This window comes from Dendropsophus ebraccatus, chromosome 7, assembly GCF_027789765.1.
Source record: "Dendropsophus ebraccatus isolate aDenEbr1 chromosome 7, aDenEbr1.pat, whole genome shotgun sequence".
NCBI lineage: Eukaryota > Metazoa > Chordata > Amphibia > Anura > Hylidae > Dendropsophus > Dendropsophus ebraccatus.
Genome location: NC_091460.1, coordinates 41,353,255 through 41,375,602, shown reverse-complemented (window position 1 = coordinate 41,375,602; position 22,348 = coordinate 41,353,255). Strand labels below are relative to the sequence as shown.

Sequence of the window (22,348 nt, the reverse complement as noted above, 5' to 3'; positions counted from 1 at the left end):
AGGCATTGACAAAAGAACATTCATAAATTTGTCTGATGGCGTAGACAAAATAACGCATTCAGGTTGCCTGAAGGTGGAGCCACCTGTGATAAGACCAGTTGACTCTGAAATATTAAAGGGGAACTATCAGTAGTTAGACGACTGTAACCTTCTGACAGCTTCCTAGTGGGCACAGAGGGCCGAGAATGAAGGTATGTCTCTTATCTTCATCCTCAATGATGTTCGTTGTGCCCGGTTAGCAGTTAGGAGCGCTGGGCCATGGCTGCCTCCCCTCCAAGCACTGATCCGGGTGATAATTGGGGTAGAGCTATGGCCCGGCCAGCACACACCCTCTGATGATTAGCGGAGGGGGCGGCCAGACAGGGCCATAGCCCTGCCCCAATAATTATCAATGGAGGAGAGCGGCCTGGGCCGGATCAGTGCTCAGGAGGTAGCCATGCCCCCAGTGCTACCAACTGCTTACCAGGTACAATTTACAGCACAGGAACAACACTGAGGATGAAAGTAAGAGACATACCTTCATCCTCAATGCCCCATGCCCATAGCCGATAGTTCCCCCTTTAAGGGTGTATTCACAAGAAGCAGACTGAATAGAGATTTTTAAAATGCACAACATTTTGTACAATTAATCAGTTTGTGAATAAACCCTAAATTTTTAAATTTCTACAGAACAAGTAACTCTGAATACTTTGTTTTGCCACCTTGGCTTTTCTTTTTCATTCACAGCCGATCAGCTAAATGTAGGGGGGGGGGGGGGGGCTCTACTAAAATACCAGGGTATCCCCCCCCCCTTCTCCTCCCCTAAAACTGGTTTCTGGAGGGAAGGTGCAGATGAGGAATATCTCCTATAGACAGATTATGTAACTAGAAGAGCCCTTAGTTTGTGTTTTACCAGGTTTTTATTTTTTTAGGGTGCCTTGGTGAAGATTGTATGGGTCCCTGCCAAATTGTGTCAGAGCAGCGCTTTAATAAAGACATAGAAAATATTTGTGTACCATAACAAGAGAATAATATACAAGTGTCTTCGAAGGCAACCATAGCCTTAGCTTTGACTGTGAGTGAAGAAGAAAAGCCATGAAAATAAAAAATCAGGACAAGAGCAGTAACAGTATAAAACAGATACTTGACACTGTATAAAGGGTTATATTGCAATCGGTTACAAAATAGGAGCAGTTATTACATCTTTAAAGAAGATCAAGCATAGGATTAGGAAATTCTAAAAGAAAGAAAAAAAAAAAAAACACATTGACAGCTTATAGATGCATGCGCAGTATCATCACATTCATTGTCCAGACCACTCAGCCTACTATGTGTCATGTTGTTAGATGTTAAGAAAACTCTATTTGGGGTGCAAGAAGTGCAACACTAATAAAATAATGAAGGACGAATTGAGCAGGACCCTTCCAGTATCATATATTAGATTTACTGACCACTATGTTTGCAGTCACAATGAATGAGTATAACAATGTATTACCCCCCTAAAACATTGGGGGAGATTTATCAAACATGGTGTAAAGTGAAACTGGCTCAGTTGCCCCTAGCAACCAATCAGATTCCACCTTTCATTTTCCAAAGAGTCTGTGAGGAATAAAAGGTGGAATCTGATTGGTTGCTAGGGGCACCTGAGCCAGTTTCACTTTACACCATGTTTGATAAATCTCCCCCATTGTGTATAAAAACTGGTAGTTTCATCACAGTTTCCCTTTTATTTACTAAAATGGGGTAAAATAAAACCAGATCACAGCAGGATGAATCAAGAGAAACTTTTCAAAAGTGTAGGAAACCCCCCAAACCATAGCGAAGATGGGAATACCCCTTTAGGGTGCCTTCACACCTACCGGATCCACAGCGGATCTCACTTCTGCGGATTCGAAGCGAGAACCGCTGCGGATCCGGTATCAATTCACCCCTATGATAGCACATATTCGCAGCGGGATTAACATCCCGCTGTAAATATATGTGCTTTAACTCCCTGGTGCCCGCAGCCCCGCCGTCGCATCCCCCATCCCCGGCGGCAGCACATCCCCCCCATCCCGGCCACATCTCCCCATCAGCCCATCTCCGGCCCGCCGCCGCGAGCATACATTACCGCCACCGCGCAGCTGATCTGAGCGGAAGTGGAGCCGGCAGCCTCACTGCCGAGCAGGTACTGTATGCTCTCGGCGGCGGGATGCGGGCGGCGGCGGGCTGATGGGGGGATGTGGCCGGGATGTGGGAATGCGCCGGCGGGGCTGCGGGCACCAGGGAGTTAAAGCACATATTCACAGCGGGATGTCAATCCCGCTCCGAATATGTGCCATCATAGGGCTGGATTGATACCGGATCCGCAGCGGTTCTCGCTTCGAATCCGCAGAAGTGAGATCCGCTGTGGATCCGGTAGGTGTGAAGGCAGCTGCTTATATACTACAGACAACTGTCAACCGAATGCTCTGTCAGCCAACTGCATTTTCGCCCGATCTTCCCCTAAAAATGGGTATATCTGAATTGGGAGAAAGCCACTGCCAGACCTCTGTCCCCTCCAGATTGCTCTGGCTGCAGCTTATCTCCCCTGAAAACAAAAAGATCAAGAATGTTAAAAATCAAACACCCCTGACTCTATTGAAAATTCTCATTTAATCATTGGGCACTGTTACATGTCTAAATAAAGGTCTTAAGGATTTCAGCTATTGACCAGAGACAAGAGTGGAAGTGAATGCAGTATTTTAGTCTGTAAAATTACAAGTGTCGAAGTGAAATTAAAATGGTCAAAGGGCTCATGCTGGAACAAACTGCAAACACAGGGACATAAAAATAAAATGAACAAAAAAAAAAAAGTGGAAAAAAAAAATTACACGCTTAAAATGACATGCTGGAAATTAGATGGAATAAATAAACAAATGCAAACTAACCCAAGAGCAGTTTTTTTTATTATGAGAAAATATTTTAAAACAATATATATTATGAAAAAACAAAAACTGGTTAAACATGCAAGGTTCAAATCCAAAGACATTAAAATAAACAGGAGTAACACAATTCACAGTGTGCACATTGACGTTAGACATGCAGAACACTAGACAACAGGGAAATATGTACAAAAACTATTCTGACATTAAGTGCAATAAGCAGCTTCCATTGGCCAGGTGCGTGCATCGTTAATCTCTCTCGCAACATATAAAAGGCAACATGTGTTCCCCCCCCCCCCGTACGTTCCCTGACTTCAGTCAGACGTCCCGCTCCCATATCTCCATGTGCTGTAGGAAGGATAGTGTATTAAATATATTTTATCCGAGACTCAAAAGCAATGTCTGTTCCCGGGGAGAGTTTACAGAGAGAGTCTCTTACTTCAAGTTCAAGAACACGGAATTCTAAGAGTTCATTCTGGTCTCTGGCATCCTGGATTTCGTTTTTCAGCTGGGTCTCGTCCAGTTCATATTTAAATAACTGAATTAAAACAAGAAAATCATGTTGTTTACTCCCAGAATTTTCACAAAAACATTACTTACATTATTTGGGGAAATGGGAAAACCTATTTTATATGCAACACAGAACAGCTATTGACCGGAATGGTGAGCATGTTATACTCCATTTTTCCCCAAACAGACATTCACTGAGAATAAATGATCAGGGGTTGGAGTTGTCTCGTTTTGTTTTTTAAGAAGTTGTCTTTAAAAGATATCCCCTTAAAGGGGTAGTGCGGCGCTAAGAAATTATTCACAAAACAACACGCATTATAAAGTTATACAACTTTGTAATGTATGTTATGTATGTGAATGGCCCCCTTCCCAGTGTTCCCCGACCCCCACCCGTGGACCCGGAAGTGTAGTGCATTATACATACCTGATCCGTGTCGACCCCCATCCGCCGTCTTCTGACAGTGATGTAATCTTTGGGAGGCCGGCCGACCCGCTCCTGACGTCCCTAATGCCGGACCCCTCTGCCGCGTCATAACTGTGCTCAGCCGCGATTGGCTGAGCATAACTGTGCTCAGCCAATTGCGGCTGAGCATAGTTATGACGCGGCAGAGGGGGCAGGCATGAGGGATGACCGGCATCCCAAAGATTACATCACTGTCAGAAGACGGCGGACAGGTGTCGACACGGATCAGGTATGTATAATGCACTACACTTCTGGGTCCACGGGCGGGGAACACTGGAAGGGGGCCATTCACATAAATAACATACATTACAAAGTTGTATAACTTTGTAATGTGTGTTATTTTGTGAATAATTTCCTAGTGCCGCACTACCCCTTTAAAATCTCCTTTTTTCCCCTTTGATATTTTGTCTACAGCAGTGCTTCTCACCAGTGAGGCGCCCCCTAGTTTTTGGTGAGGCATAGCTGGAATTGCAGTTTTTACTAAAGTGACTATAAGATGCACAGTCTTTTCCCTAGCCGCAACAATCTATGGTTTAGGCTAGGTTCACACTGCGTTTTCAGCATCCGTTTAACGCATCCGCAAAAAAACGCATGAAAAACGGATTGCAAAAAACGGATTCATTTGTGTGCATCCGTTTTTCCATTGACTTCCATTATAAAAAAAACGGATCCGTTTTTTTTGGTGGACCAAAACGGACCAAAAAACGTTGCTGACCCTATTTTTCTGGACGTTAAAAAAAACGGATCCGTTAAACGGATGCTGAAAACGCAGTGTGAACCTAGCCTTAGGAACATTATTACTAATTTTATACTTATTTTACCGATATACAGAGTTAAAGAGACAAAGGGTAGACTGAGCAATAGCTTTCTTTTTTATTGCATGGACTTTGACCACAGGTGAGGCCCCGGCATCCACTTTGTCAGTCTGGTTAGGCCCAGGCATTACTTTTCTCTGTTAGGTGAGGACGCAGTACAAAAAGTTTGAGAAGCACTGATCTACGGTAATGAAAATTAGAAAATTTATAACTCCATATACAATACTGTGTCTGTCTGAAAATTATTGAGAATTCCCCCACTGCTTTGTCTGCAACAAGAGACAAGAATCTGAAAGCTATACCCCTTATTCTATCAGCCCAAACCAGTATCATTCAGGAAGAGTTATGTAAGGAGTAAATTAAGGAGATTCAGATAATCTTAAAGACTGAAACACTGGGCACGTTTTACATCTAGTATTATTAATTTTAGAAATGAACAGTGTTCCTTGAAGACATCCTCTTCAGCTTTAAAACAAGTGTTGATACTGGTTTTGGACATGGAAATCAATAAAAACATAATAAATCAAACCAGGGGAGTCCAACCTTTGAATAGAACTGAGTTTTGAAGACTAATAAAATGTAAAATACAGTAAATGTGTATGCATATTGGGGTTTGAAATGCGTGAATCACTGATAGAAAAGGCCACATTCATCCTGCAGAGCTTGTGGATCACTTGAGACTGATTAGTAAGTGTTCATGGCATCTCTGCATATAGATCAGTCATTCATGACTAATGTTAGGCTTCACTTTTGAATTGACAAATTAAAGAATTATTTGAAAAAAATTGTGGTCAGTTCATCCAAGGGATTTTTTTTTCTTTATTTTTTAAGGTTTCAACTAAAAAGGGTCATCGGTGGTCCGTTGTAAGGAGAAGATGTACGTCAAAAACGGTCCCTGACTGATTGATGAACACAGATACTCTATTAACGTATCACATTTGCCCCAACATAGATGAGACAGACAATACCTTTTCTAACAATTCTTGATTTTTCCTCAGAAGATGCTGTTTCTCTTCCACCCATTTAGAATCCTAAAAAAGACAGAAGTAAAGCTCATCAATACATCAGGAAACTGCTTCAGCCACACACATATTTGGCCAACAGCTATTCTTCATCGTCCCATCAGGCATACACACCTAGCTTCCTTCACATCCAAACATGGATATTAACCCCAAACTAACATACATACACAGATAGCCACTATTAAATCTTACATACAACAATAAATACAGATAGACTCTGACCCTAATGTATACGGATATGTGGCGGCAGGTCTACTGTCCTCACTGCACAAGGTGAGCAAGCGTACTGAATACGATGGGTCCTACTTGGGTAAGTGACAGAAGGCAAGGAGTCACAGAAGACTACGAATTTACTACTTCGAATAGTGGTCATACAGGCTTTTTATGTGGACATGTCTGAAAAATTGTTTCCAAGTCTCAAATGGCAAGAATGTGGACTGAGCAGCAAGGCTGACCAATTTACTCAATGGCCACAAAACCTATGGAGGCACTTGACTCAAAACATGGAACATGGATGTAAATAAGTTTTATTGGTCATGTGGTCATATGGTAAGTGTTCATAAATGGGCTTTGGAAAGGATGGGGGGGGGGGGGGTAGGTTTAGGTTACACCCTTGTAAGAGGACAATTTCAACCTAACATTATGATCCAAATCTTACATCTTTGAGGTCTGTGGTTGGATTTTCCAATTTTAGCTCTAAGGGGCATATTACATCAACAGATTATCTGACAGATTTTCTTGAGTCAAAGCCAGGAATGGACTATAAACAGAGAACAGGTAATAAAGACTGAGATTTCTCCTCTTTTCAAATCCATTCCTGGCTTGGGCTTAAAAAAAAATCTGTCAGATAATCTGTTGATGTAATAGGGTCCTAACACATCACAGCATGCTCCAAGTAGTGTGCTGTTACCCATGTAGTATCAATAATTACTCTATGTCTAGTATGAATGAAGTTATAAAGGAGCAATAAGGGCACAAGTCCATCATAGCATCAGTATAAAGGTTTTGTCGTGTACATGTAACAAACCAATAACCAAAACTGCACTGTCCAGCTACGGAATCTAAACACCATAGTAACTACACTCCACCGTCCGCGACATTGTCATAGGTGGATTATAAGTAATTTCTCATTAAAGTAGAAATGGATTTAGGCTGGCTTATTTTAGAAGAAGAGCCATGTAATATGTCTTTTTACAACTCCCAAACTGCACACGTCTTATACAAAGGAGGAGAATCTGGCGGCTCGGCGGCTCTCTTGTAGACTACTCCTGCCAGGGTTTCCGTGTTGTACACTGACAGAGACTTATGTGTGGGCACAGCAGCTGAATAATAATGAGAATCCAATATAATCCCTGTTTACAAGGACGAAGGTCAGATCTCCAGCTAAACCTTGGCAGACACTTACTGAGGGCACAATGGATTAGAAAGTATTGCCATACTGTAACCCAACACAAAGGGCAATGTGAACCAGCTACCGACTGATTACTATTTTATAGAAAATACAGGGCCAACAAAAAAAAAAAAATCTTTAATCCACTGTAATGTGGTCAAAACCCCTGTCAATCACTGTGTTAAAGCAGAACTCCAAGGATAATTTAAAAGTCGCAGGCAGCAGGTAACATAATAAAGAAGCTATACTTACCCCTCCCCCCGCAGCACAGCATGAGCACTCATGGACCTCCACTGGCCTCCTGATCCTGCAACATCACAATCCTGATCAGAAACGTCCACTTAACCAGTCAGTAGCTGAGGTGGGGCACCTCTGCAGTCTGACTGGCTGATCGAGGAGTTACTGTGAGATCATAATGAAAATGGAGGCTGGAAAAAACTTGGGATTGGAGACAGTGGTGCTGCGGGGTACAGGGATGGGCAAGTAAAGATTCTTTATTAGGTTACCAACACCCCCTGCCTGCCCTAGATTTTTTAATTTTCCTCAGAGTTCTCCTTTAAGAGCATTTTTAGGAGTGTCCTTCATTCTGACCTTCCATTAATTTACCAGATTATTCCTTTCTTTGGGCAATCCAGCCTGCCTGTGCATAGACAGGAAAGTCTATGTGGTGGTAAAATCTTGTCTTAAAAGGACCGATTTATTTATTTTTGGCCAGCCAATGAATGTATCACTTCTAAAATACCTGCGTAACCAAAGTATTTACCACCACATAAATGGGCCCTATGTAATTTTTCATTTCTCCTGTGGTGGCGCTGCAGGTAAATGCTAACTGCAAAAGTTTACCAGCAGATGGCTAACGGTTTCAACTTTAAGACATCCTGACCAGCTCATTTACAAGAGTTTTTTTTTTTTTTGTTAACAAAAAGTATCCATCACTTTGGTGCTTTACATTTTCTTTACTTTCAATGTTCGACACAGAATCAAGTTGCTGAAACTTTTATTGTGATTAGTAGAACAATCCAAAGTACTAAGTACTATTGGCACATGTATCTTCTGCATGCTTTCTGTGAATCTTTCAATGTTTGTACATCAAAGTATTTAAGAGATGGATGGAAAAATTCTACGTTCCTAATTTGTTACCCAATTCCACAATGTACCTTCACTAATTTAATAAAAGGCTATGAACATTACAATATTTCTTTCTGTGTATATTCTATTCTGCAGCTCAGATATGTGTGTCCTCCCGGCTGATCACAACACTAGGACCTATCTTCTACTTCTACTTTTATGGGTGGAACCTTTCTGCCCTGTAGTTACTACTTTTATAAAGCATTATTAATTCTAGGGTGCTGTACATAGGAAAAAAGTGTAAATTACATAACGGGAGATAAAAATGAGTATAATATATACTGTACATGAGCTTAGCGAGTGACAGTCAGAGGACCCTGCCTGCCAGGAGCTTTAATCTAAAGAGGAAGGGGAAAGGAGGCAGTAAGTGAGGGTAGAAGCTTCTCCTATGCCAGTGTAATAGCAGCAGGGTTACAGTGGCTTCTAAGTTTTTCTGGAGAGATACATTTTCAAGCTGCTTTCATGGTGGGAGGGGAGTCTGACGAGTTAGGAAACAAGCTCAAATTTAGAGGGGAAACATGACAAATCTTCAAGATCTTAATAAATCTTGAGCTACTACGAGCAGGTTAGACAAATCTAGCCTGCTGATATGTCCCTTTTGCGGACAGGGCTCTAAGAATGAAGGCAAGTCATTTACCCCCCATCCACGTTGCCCTTCCTGAGTAGTTAGATCCTTATGCTAATCTGGCGTTTTGGAGCACAAGGGGCGGGGGCTACCACCCCCAGAGCACCTTTATCCTCAGCACAAAAAAAGGACATAACAGGTTAGATTTGTCTAACCTGCTGATCGCTTCTCTTTAAAATGCAGGCAAGATGAGGCAACTTTAGTTTTCATAGTTTCTAAATATTTCCCCTTTTCTATTGGTTACATCAGTTTAGTGTTTATCATTCATAGTCATGGATTCTAATATCTTACAGCACGAGTTCAATGTATATAATCACCTGTCGTGTATTAATTGATAATTCTGCCCTAGAAGTCTATAAATGTTATGTTGTACGAGCCGAAGAACAGCAACAAAACCAGGTCAGAGCGCATAATGGATCTGGAACAAGTCCTGGAACCTGCTGTGCTACAAAAAACACAATCTAGCTGTGCAGTCACAAGCTTGCATTGCTAAAGAACAAGCACATATCCTTTCCTCTAATAAGGCATCCTTCTGCCTATAGTGTGAGACTGAGGTGTTGAAAGGTAACCAAGATAGTCTTTTAAAGGGGACAAAAAGTTGCTCCTCACCAGGGCATGAAAAAGTTAATGAGGGCTATAACAGTGAACTAAACTTTCTTCTACAGAACGTTCATGACAATTTCAGTAACGCTTAAATGAGAATTTTTTCTTACAAATACTTTGCCCACCACCAAGATACAAGGCTGACCACCATTGTACAAAGCAGCACAGAGACCGGCTTCTCCAGAGATGCTTCTCCTGCGGTTACCTGTCCTTTATCACACAAAGAGTTCTCCAAGTCTTCAATCTTTGCTTGGCACCTCAGTAGGTCGGCCTGCAACTGTTCCCGGGTCTAGGGGGGGGGGGGGGGGGGGGGGAGGGGGGAGAAAAACACAAAAAAAAAAAAACACACCTGCTGTTATTATATGCTTATATTCTGAACCCAACAATAATAAAAAGGGAGACTGAACTATTTTTTCAGAATCTCTACAAGGTTTAAATGTGTAGACATGGGTCATGGAACAGCAAGTTTCTGAAAATTACCCTTGCTTCTCGTTCTGCATCCAGTGTTCCTCCCACTTGTTCTTGCAGTAAGGCGTACGCTCTCTGCAGGGCCTGGTACTCTCGGGTCAGCTGACGAAATCTTAAATCAGCTTCTTCCTTAGGAGTGCTCTTCAAAGGGGAATGAATAATGGATCAAATTATCAAATCTAAATCATGCAAATACCTACATGGACATTCATAATAATGTTTCAGATACTTTAAACATGGCTCCAGATAAGTGCCCAGTGCATTCATGATTGGAAGATTGTTACTGCTCAGACCAGGCCATAGCTATGCTTTTTCCTTACAATCTCATACAAATAACCACCGAAAACGGTCAGTGCGGAAAACATGCAACTAAACATTTAGGACAAATGCCCCATCCATCAGCAGCCCACCAAAATTCAAAAACACATGAATCAGAAACCCATGTAGATTAAAAAAATGCAACCAAAATTTTGAAAACTATTCTTTACCTTGATAAAAACAAGACATGATTGGGTAAATATGGAGGTAAACAGACAACAGCAGAGGAGGGTACCGCACAGTTGGTAAAAAACGTCACATATTAGCCACTGATGTTTGTATAGAAGAAAGTGCAATGTGCCTTGTGCAATTTATAAAATATATCAGTGGCAAAATGTATGCATAAATAGAGTTCTTAGACAGTATTTATTCATACATTTTGCCACTGATATTTTATAAATTGCACAAGGCACACTGCAATTTCTTCTACACAAACATCAGTGGTGTAGTGTGTGACTGTTAGCCCTTTACCAACCGAGCGGTACCCTCCCCCTGCTGTTATTGTCTGTTTAACCCTTATATTTACACAATCATGTCTTGTTTTTATCATGGTAAAAAATATTTTTCAAAACTGCATTTTTTGTCTACATGTGTTACAGACTATGATCTGACTACGATATGATATTTCTGATATGTTTTTGCATTTTGGTGGGTTGCCAATCTAATACAAAAGCACAGGCTGTGGGGGGTGGGGGGGGGGACTTAAAAAGTTATTGGCGTCAGTGTCAACCTAAACAGTGCCTACAAAAAAGGCGTTACTCAGCCTGTTGATGGTCAGTCGTTCTAAAACTACAATCAATTCCCATCAAAGTTCTGACAGTCATGGGAATTGCAGGTTTACAGCTGGCGATTCATGGGTTGGGGCAGAAGTAGCGCTGTTGGGGAAACCGCAACCATGTTTATCTAATCCTGTACAGCCCCTCTTATAATATACGACTACTACACACATTTCCAGTATTACCAAGGGTATAGGTACACGCATGACTGTCAGGGACTGATACGCTAACAAAATACTGGCACATTGTGCAAGCACTGAACAGTCTTTGATGCCATATAGCAACCAATCACAGCGCAGATTTAACTTTTCAAAAGAAAGCTGCGTGGTGACTGGTTGCAATATAGACCACTAACCATCCTTGTTGCCAATTACAACCTATCACAGCATATGCATTATTGAAAGGTGAGCTCTAATTGGCCGTTATGGCAGACATTCACATACCATATCTACCTTTCCGCCTGGCTCTACTGTATATCGGCAAGCTGACAAAAAAGGAAGACCACCTACAACCAGACATGCACAGTCATTTTACTGGGCCAAATAGAGTCTAATTGCAAGTCTGTTTAGTCAAATTTGCAAATGTATACTTTTGTGCCAGACCTAAAAACATTGTAGGTGGTTTCGAAGTCCTGCGCTGGGTCGAAAAATGGACCAAACAAAGTCATGATTGCCCCAGTTCAGCTCACTGAAGTCAACAGCCACATTGGACTGACAGAGGGCACAAACATGACATGAATGTTAGCTTTGGACAGTCTTGATAATTAAAAAGTCTGTTGGAGGCAACTTCTTGACACTGTAGCACGCCCTATCAGGGCTCCAGACTAAAAAATTTACCTAGGAGCCATTGGCTCCTAACCTGAAAAATTTAGGCGCCAAATAGAATATTTGGTCGCCAACATTTTAAAACATGTAAAATTAATGTTATGTTAAATGGGACTTACTGTGTGCAGAGGCCACGGCAGCATCCTCCTCCTTTAGATCCTTTCTTTTCTTAGTTTGAAAACGTTCAACATGGAAACTTGCAACTTGACAACCATATACCCCCTGCTGCCGGTGTGTTCCCTCAGCCAGCTGCCATCTTACCGGCAATGATCTACTATATATATATATATATATATATATATATATATATAGCCCCCGGCAGCCGATGACATATAGCCCCTGTGGCAATGTATATGGGAAGTGGTACTGTGCAGTGTATATACATACAGACACTGAGGGAAGTGGTACTGTGCAGTCTATACATACACACTGAGGGAAGTGGTACTGTGCAGTCTATACATACAGACACTGAGGGAAGTGGTACTGTGCAGTCTATACATACACACTGAGGGAAGTGGTACTGTGCAGTCTATACATACAGACACTGAGGGAATTGGTACTGTGCAGTCTTTACATACACACTGAGGGAAGTGGTACTGTGCAGTCTATACATACAGACACTGAGGGAAGTGGTACTGTGCAGTCTATACATACACACTGAGGGAAGTGGTACTGTGCAGTCTATACATACAGACACTGAGGGAAGTGGTACTGTGCAGTCTATACATAACCCCCCCCCTCGCACCCCACACGCACTGACTACCGCACCTGGCCGCCATCACAACAGACACACTACCAATCCCCCGCCCAGGCCGCGGTTCCCCCACACACATTACTGGCCGGCCGCCACCCCTGCCGTCCCTCCGGTTGTACTCACCCACAATCTAAGCTTGGTGCCGCTGGGGTGAACTTGAAGAACCGCCGGGTGAGGAGAGGCGGGAGAGAGGCGCTGGAGGAGTGTGGCGCCTCTGCGGCCGTCCGTCCAATGAATGACGGACGTGCTGGATGACGTCACTGGAGAAGCGTGTCCCCAGTGTGCGGGGACACGCTTCGGTGCAGCGTGCGGAAGGCGGTCATTGTCCTTAAAGAGATTAATAAATCTGGGCGCCATTTGCAAGATGTCAGTCGCATTGGCGACCATTTTGGTCACCATCTGGAGCCCTGCCTATGCCGGGCATTTATATGCCCTTTCTCCCCTGCATCGACTTGTAATGCAATTGTAAAATCTATGACTACAGAGAAGAGCTGGTGGTATGTATATATATTATGTATGTGTCATACAGTACATGATGTAAAACTACCACTATAGCAGCAATAGCAACTTACGTCTTCTAGGTCTTCCTCCGGTGTTGCTGGTGTCCTGTCTGTTCTATCAGTGTTGTATGAGGCGACTGAAGAGGTTTCTGAATCAACGGATTCCTCATCAAATCCAAAAAACGTCTCCACAACATGCCTCTACAAAACAAGGCAGATGGTTACAGAGGGCAAGAGAAAAACTGGGCCTCAACATTTCTTTACACCACGGATGGGGAAGCTACGGCCAAAGGCTTCCCAGGCATGATGGGAATTGTAGTCTTGCAACAGCTGGTGGGCTGAAAGATCCCCATCCCTGCCATAAATTGAGAAAACTAAAATGATGGGAGTTGTAGTTTTGCAACAGCTGGAGAATCACAGAGTGGTGCCAATGGTTTCAAGTGAATGGAGCAAAGCTACAATGCAACACACAATGGGTTGAGCTGCAATACCGGACACAACCTATTGGCAGGGGTGGCATTATTAGGGCCCCATGGTTCCTGGATTATCCGACTTGCAGCTTGCCATCTGGTGGTCATGCTGGGAATTGTAGTTTTAAAACAGGAAAGTACAAAATTAACTTGGGTAACTGGGGTATGAGAGTCACTGGACTGTCAGATGTCACATTAATAGACTTTTATTAAAATCATCTCCGCATGGACGAGCAGACTTTAGTCACAACACACTAGGTGATATGTCACAATCTGCTCCAGTGACGACTGGTTCCATGGTGCAGGGAGACTCGTTTCTTATGTTACTGTACCCAGGGGGACATGATCACTGTCCCCAGAGCCCTCTGTCATGTTATATGCCTGCTGCTGCACGAGTCATTAAACTCAACCAAAACAGCAATTATCAAGCACCAACACACACACAGCGTACAGTGACATACACAGTAACATTTACATGCGTTCTCTAGGTGTGAAGCTGCTATTTACACAATAAACAGAGTGTTAAAATGTGCATACAAACTTTAGTTACAGTGTAAAAAGTCACTTTCACTGTATGGATTCCGATTGTTGTCATTTTCTTCTCTTTTCACACGGCGTATTTGAACGTTGCAGATGCATAACCTAACAGTGCAGTTCTGAATGTGCTAATACTATAGCTATTTGCATGTAGAAAATCCACAAAGTAGAGTAGCGGCAATGTGAATTTTTTAAAAATAAATCTAACCCATATACTGCAGGTATAAGACGGATCTTGCATTCCTAGAGCATAGGCATATTACACGCCATGGAGAGGCCATAGTACAGTGTAGGGTCTGCCCCGATATGAGGCCACCTTCTCGTGGGAATTTTTTTTAGCAGTTGGGGGGCTGCTTTTAACTATTTTCATGTCTGTGGTGGGTCTGTAGCATTTTTCTGTGTTTTTGTGCTTACAATTTCAGCCATAGCAATGTGCTCCTGCCTAGTGTGAATGGTGTTCTAGGAGAGCTGACCAAATTTGTCTCTTTTTCTGATAACCTAACAGTGCAGTTCTGAATGTGCTAATACTACAGCTATTTGCATGTAGAAAATACACAAAGCAGAGTAGTAGCAATGTGGATTTAAAAAAAAATAAATCTCACCCATATACTGCAGAAACCACATGCACAAAAACATACCTATGGTAAGGATTTGCACTCCACTGCAGATTTCTAATTGATTTTCCCCATGGACCAGGAAGTGTTGTCATAAGGACCAAATACTAGAACTGCAGACTTCCCTGAAACCTAAAGCTTTTGAACATACTCAGATTTACTGTCTTGCTTAGGATATTGCCTAAGCTAGAGGAAATGGATCGGGTTTGCCCAGAGTGCTCTTTTAAGCAGAGCTGGAAGTTGAAGTGTCATATTGGATGTGGCAGGTGACATAGATGAAGTATGATCAGCCTCAGGTGGATGTATAGACATTTCTTTATGTCTGGAGTAATGTAGAGTACACTGCAGCCATTACTGCCGATATCTGACTAGGAGACTGAGCACACAGCCCTGCCATGGCACATCTCATCACTCAAGTGTTCCTGTAATATCCTACATGGCCGGGAGATTCTTTTCTTAGCTACAGACAGACAGAACAGTTTCTTCTACACAAGGTTACTGTGCCTGCTGCTTCTGTCTCCGTAGTTCTGGCATTCTATTTATAAACCAGGAGGATCAGGATGAGCAGCCATATAGATGCTAGAATCTACTGCACTATACAAGAGTGGGACCTGCTCTTTTAGTGGCCTTGGGGTGCTAATACACCCCACCACTGGTGGAGCTCTATAGCTGTCAGATAGACATTTATTTATACTCATCAATGCCTAGCATTATTACTATACACACACACCCCTTACCTTAGTGCACCAATTGGCTATACAAATAAGATTAAAGCATTCAGGTTATAAATTTATATATATATATATATATATATATATATATATATATATATATATATATATATATATATATATATATATATGCAAAAAAGGGGTCCGTGGAGCCTCCACGGACCCCTTTTTTGCATATTTAAATTTTGTATGGGACAATCAATGGAGACTTGTAAATGAGTACTGCATTGGAATTTTTCACTGTTCTCCCTGAACTCAGTGATTGTTGTGTTATATATATATATATATATATATATATATATATATATATATATATATATATATATATATATATATATATATATATATATATATATATATATATATGTATATATATATATATATATATATATATATATATACATACACATACACACATATATACACAGTCTCTGAATGTATATATATATATATATATATATATATATACACACACATATATACACAGTCTCTGAATGTAAGTCAATATAGAAGACTATGTTAATTTTATATCATCACTGAATATTCCAATAGTCACTTAAAATTACCTTTTATTATATCATTTAAAACACCAAACACTTTATTGCACAGCCATCACCTTTGCACTTTGTGCCACCAATTTTTTACACAGGAGAGTCTATTTGGGCACTCTTCAGACCTTGTAGCATGTTTCTGGTACCCAAATTGTCCTCTTCTTATATGTTACACTGTATATGTTATGTCAACACACAAAAAAAAAGTCTGTTTGGGTACTGTTCAGACCTGGTTGCGTTTTTGATGCGTTTTTTTTGTCTGTCCATGCGTTTTTTGCACCCAGCTCTTCCTCCTATTGCATATTATACAGTGCATATAGCCATTAGTAGTGGTTATTATCCGTGTGTATTTTCCAGCCGTGTTCCCATATTGCACATATCATTTCATATTGCACTCGTATAATGGTCACAGTCTTTTTTATTGTGCTTAAGTATCACGGTTATAGTCACTACTAAATGTCCCAATTTTCCATTTATAAACTTTCAAACAAGAAAATATTTATTTGCTGAAGATATGTTACTTCCCTTGTTCATGGGGTTCACTTCAGTATTCTCATGATCCGGCCCAACGCGTTTCCGCAGCCTCTCATCAGGGGCCTTGCTGCTTCTTTAACTCTGGAGCTCTGGGACGTCTGTTGTGTGCTGGTGCATAGCTCAGATGATGACTTTTTTTTTTTTTGTGTGTGTTGACATAACATATACAGTGTAACATATAAGAAGAGGACAATTTGGGTAGCAGAAACATGCTACAAGGTCTGAAGAGTGCCCAAATAGACTCTCCTGTGTAAAAAATTGGTGGCACAAAGTGCAAAGGTGATGGCTGTGCAATAAAGTGTTTGGTGTTTTAAATGATATAATAAAAGGTAATTTTTAAGTGACTATTGGAATATTCAGTGATGATTATATATATATATATATATATATATATATATATATATATATATATATATATATATATATATATATATATATATATATATATATATATATATATATAATCCTTGACCAATCGAAACCTTTTACATGTTAGGCTATGTGCAGATCCACGCAGATCACCCAGCTCGCCCCCACGTGCATTTCCACCCATGCCATAGACTCCGTTCTATGGTAGGGCATATTTCGTCGTCATTCTTTGGACGGACGGCGGAATCCCCCTGACCATACAATGGAGTCTATGGAGCGGGCGGAAATGCGTGCGGCTGTGAGTGGGGGAGAGCTGCAGAATCCACAGTGGGTGATAATTCACGGGTTCCGTACTGTGCACATAACCTTAGTCAATCTTATTGCGGGAATCAGGCTCCATAGGCTCCGAGACTGGAGTGCGGAGCTGGAAGTGAAATGCACTGCCGCACACTTCTCCCACCTATATCTAGAGATATATACTTTTTACTATATGACTATTTAAAGTGTATAAGCAGGGGTAGGGGTGCACAATGGGTGTAGATGGTAGGTGCTTCTCACGGACGGGTTTTTACCCCAAAAGACTCCGTAGCACTCTTTCATGCAAAATTGTTCAAAAGTTTGACAGCTTGCAAATTCTTTAAAGTAACCCTCTCATCACGGTCATGCTCCTCAACCCTAAGGTGGTCTACAGGGGCTTTGATTAATTGATCTCTCCCTATACCCAAGCAGGAAGAATTCCATCAATAATGGCTGGTGGGGCACAGAGCAGCTGCTGGGAACCATGCTAATAATGTGCGATTCAGGCAGTGTAAAAAGAGACCACCACAGAGTTTGGCCCAAATGTTGTTATTCATATTGCAAGGAATTATGGGGCAGAAGATGCAAATAAAAACAAAGCGACCACCTCCTCCAGAACAGAAATTATCTAAATAGATACCGTATAACACTGTTAGGGTATATACACACACACATATATATATATACATATACACACACACACACACATATATACATATACACACACACACACACACACACACACACACATACACATATATACACACACTGTATAACAAAATGAGATTTCAAAGTGTGATCAGGGCTGTATTAACAGCTGCTGCTGCCCTAGGCATTAAACCTGAAGCACCCCATCATCACACACCTATTGGCGATACCAGACCTGACCAATACCACCATACCCCCCACCCCCCTGGAAAAGACACCAGATTTACTGGCAAGTCTGAATGGGAGGAGGGAAACTAAAAAAATAAAAACAAAAAATAGTTTTTTCTGTCCCCCTGCTCCCTGGTGCTGCCCCCTTGCAAGGTGCTGCCCTAGGCACCGGACCACGGGTGCCTAGTGGTAAATACGGCCCAGAGTGTGATACCAGGGTGAGGAGTTACATAGGACTGCTGGTACATTTTAGCATGAGAACAATTCGATGTACAGCGACAGGGTTAACAAAAGCAGCAAATCAGCTCTACTACAACGTGTGTACAAATTATATGTACACACTTTTTTCAACAACAAGACAAGACCGGTATACTGACTTACATTATACAAAATATATATTTTTTAACAACAGTTATACATACATAACTTCCATACATATACAACACACACTCACACTCATCCCCAGTGTACCTGACCTACACAGATAATGTACAATATATATCAGCAAATTCTTTACCTTCGTGCTTATAAGTCAGCTCTTGGCATCCTGAAAAATACAGACAGACTAAAGCGCAAAGGCATATGAAAAAGGAGAAGTACAAGATGAGTAGGAAGTCTTCCATTGTGTGCAGGTGAAGAGCATCTACTTCAGTAACCCTTCATCTGTTCCTCTCAATGGTCTGCTCAGGCGCTGCCACACTGGACCGCACAGCAAGTTACTGGCAGAAATTCTCAATTTACATGATGAACGGCCGTTAGAGGGTGGGAGGGATATATTAATGGCTGCTTATGAGAACCTACAGAGATCTGCTCCCTCCTCAGCAGGACTGGGCGCAGGTAGCCTGCCACATGTGCACCAGGTCCCCAGACTATTCCATGTGAGCTCTCTATAGCTAGCAACAGTAACCTGGAGCCGACAGACACCAAGAGGTAAACTAAAAATATACCAAAAAAAAAAAGCACGCACACAGCTCAATAACCTTCACCAAGCGGTAATTGAGAATTTAAAGGGGCTGAAAAGGCGGTCATGGCGGTTCTGTCAGGAAATAAAAGATTTTCTGAAAGCAAGACACGGGAAAGCGAGGATCGATTGGCAAAGCAGTCTCCTTCCTCATGCGCATATATAATAAAAGGTTTCGCAGTATTAAAGTGTCTGAATATATACTATTGAGAGAGAGAGAGAAAGAAAATAATGCATCCTTTTACTGTACTCACTTATTATGGAATCAAAAGGTAGTGTGTGCACCCATCCCAATACCCCATAAACAATCCTGGCCTAGGAGAAGGAAGTCTCACATGTAATACACCCACATAGAAATATGGAATCCCTTCAGAATTTGGTGTGTGGGTACATAATGATTACAGGCATGGTCTGTAATCAAACACTATGTTTTGCTACAAGAGGTTATAAAAGTGTTTCCCAGCTGCCCTATAAAGATGCTCTCAGGGGCCACTTTTGAGTAGTGTAGCTATTGATGAGATATTGGACTACTAGACATGTCTCTAGGACATTTTGCCCAGCTGACTGAGATTAGGGGCACATCACTGGATCAAGAGAAGTAGAGTTAGTGTTTTCTTGAAATACCTGCTATCTAGGCCGTTTGACCAAGCTGTAAGGTGGTGTTAGGACCAGTGGCGATGTGAGGGCATGCACATATAGCAAGCAGGCCCCTGGAGGCTTATGAGAACAAGAAACCTGGACTGCTATGGAACCGGGTGTTTAAACTTCTTTCAATAGATAGATAGATAGATAGATAGATAGATAGATAGATAGATATCACCATTACACATAGAAGGTGAGGACAAGAAGCAGTTGAGGTTTAATGAAACTTTCTATGCGGTACTGCAGCTTAGTTACCGTGAATGGCGGTAAACTGTAATACCACACACAACCTGAAGACAGGTGAGGTGCGGTTTTCAAAGATAGGAGTTAACATTTTATAATCCTGGATAAGGCCTTTAATATTATATAATATTACCTGCCCTTCAGGTGATCATATCCAAAATTAACCCTCTCCATAACAAATAAGATCTTCTCATTCACAACCAAATCTCGTGACAACCGCCTGAGCTCTCCGTAATTACACAGTCACTCGCCTTGGGGGATACCGTAGCCGTATGATGCGTCTTAATCTCCTAATCCTAGTTGTACAACATATCATTTCTCATGCTGTTCAGCCGTAAATCTCAGGAGGAACAAGGCAGGTGAAACCCTTCTGGCTAATGTTATCCACATGAGCAGAATATTACACCAGTTATCAAGAAGCCATTCTTGAGAAGTCATTTGTAATGTAAATGACACCAAGTGAGAAGGTAAATGTAAAATCAGAAGAGACAGACTTTGATTGGGGGGGGGGGGGGGAGAAGAGTATAGTGATTGAGAACAATGCTAGATACTTGTGATATAGAGGGCTCAGCCATTGGCCCAGATTTGTCAGCTCTCTGCGTCCACTCTCCTGAATCACAGCCCCACAGGAACTACCTGCACTGCCAGTCAGTGACTGCAGCTGTGCCCCACCTCACTCACTGATTGGCTGAGCGGGCATTTCTGAGTGGGGCTGTGACATTGTGACATCACAGGATTGGGAGCGCATTGCCGCAGCCATAGCACACACTCTTCTCTCACGGAGAAAACACCACACCGAGGACAGAGGTTACCGCTACACTACTTATGTCTTCTCCTCCTCCTCTATATTACACAGGATATCTTTATATTACACTGCTGCTCATATACAATCATCCAGCATCCAGGAACTGAACAGCACAGATCTCCCCCCACACAATGGACTCTTCTAGCTCAGAAACAAACTGCCAAATAGAGACCAACAACTTTTCCCCGACCACCCTTATCTAATAGTCCCAGTGCTTTATTACTGATATATGGAGGTAACTAAATGTATGGAAGAAAGGGGGTTTTCTGGTTGTAATGAATAAAGGGCTTAGACTGATGGAACATAAACCATATTAATGGGGAACATTTATAAAATACATATGAAAACTCAATTATAAAATTTTGAAAGATTTTTTTTTCCACGATTCCAGCCAATACTGCCCCAGACTCCGCGACTGCAGCCAATACTGCCCCAGACTCCACAGCCCTGCCCAAAGCTCTGAATCAGTATTCTATATAGTGGCCACACTTCTATTCAATAGAGCAGACACCATAGCAATTATAAAAAGGCCAGGTTTTCTACCAAGAGCAGGGTCCAGTGTTTCCGCCTACATCCTTTCCATGTTTCCATGACACTTAGCCAATTTTTTACTTATTTCCAAACACTTTAAGGGGTAGTGAAACAAGTTACATTTTTCTTTAATAAAGTTTCATTACAAAATCATAACTTTATGAAAGATGAAAAATGTACAGTGGTCCCTCAACATACAATATTCCAGGACGACCATTGAGGGTTGAAACCAAAAATCCATGGAAAACTGTTGATTGGGTTTTGAAAAGGTCATCCCTAAATGAGAAAAAAAAAAGCATTTAAAAAGGAAAATAGGCAGTTCACTTATATGGATAAAGCGAGGCCTTACATACAACAGTCAGAAAGAGCTACTGGGGACTGTAAATTTGTATGTAGAGGACCAGAACATTTTCGGGATACTGTACAAATCACACAGGGTCCCAGAAAAATAAAAAGCTGCCGCCGTCATCGGTTACCCAAAGGAACAACTCATCCTAGCCCAGGTAAAGAGCAGCACAGACATGTATCACACTGTCCTGTAGGGAGGCACTACCAGACAGCTGACCAGTGAATGCAAACACTGTCCAGTTGCAGGAGACCAGCCATCTCCTGCAACTGGGCAAAGTTCACAAAAAGCCTGGGGGCAAAGCACATAGAGCACTTCTCCAAACTTTTTCTGTATCCATGTTTTCCAGTCAGCCCTAGAGCCAAATCCACTTTCAAATACAGAGCGATCGCACAAACCCAAACTTAATTTAACTTTGCTCTTCTCTATTACTGATCCTCCCCTTCCTTCCAGGCCTCGGTCCTGGTACTGATCCTCCCCTTCCTTCCAGGCCTCGGTCCTGGTACTGATCCTCCCCTTCCTTCCCGGCCTCGGTCCTGGTACTGATCCTCCCCTTCCTTCCCGGCCTCGGTCCTGGTACTGATCCTCCCCTTCCTTCCCGGCCTCGGTCCTGGTACTGATCCTCCCCTTCCTTCCCGGCCTCGGTCCTGGTACTGATCCTCCCCTTCCTTCCAGGCCTCGGTCCTGGTACTGATCCTCCCCTTCCTTCCAGGCCTCGGTCCTGGTACTGATCCTCCCCTTCCTTCCAGGCCTCTGTCCTGGT

General features: G+C 42.1%; 1 protein-coding gene across 12 annotated transcripts in view; it reads right to left on the bottom strand.

Moving 5' to 3' along the window:
* The window catches only part of JAKMIP1 (janus kinase and microtubule interacting protein 1), a 113,979-nt gene that overhangs the window by 34,389 nt on the left and 57,242 nt on the right, over window positions 1-22,348 (bottom strand). For all 12 annotated transcript variants that reach the window (XM_069976423.1, XM_069976422.1, XM_069976420.1 and 9 more), the window contains 5 exons: window positions 13,151-13,279; window positions 9,919-10,047; window positions 9,644-9,727; window positions 5,639-5,701; window positions 3,322-3,420 (listed from right to left, as the gene is read on the bottom strand). In XM_069976423.1, coding sequence (XP_069832524.1) covers window positions 3,322-3,420; window positions 5,639-5,701; window positions 9,644-9,727; window positions 9,919-10,047; window positions 13,151-13,279 — 504 coding nt within the window. The remainder of the gene's footprint in view (window positions 1-3,321; window positions 3,421-5,638; window positions 5,702-9,643; window positions 9,728-9,918; window positions 10,048-13,150; window positions 13,280-22,348) is intronic.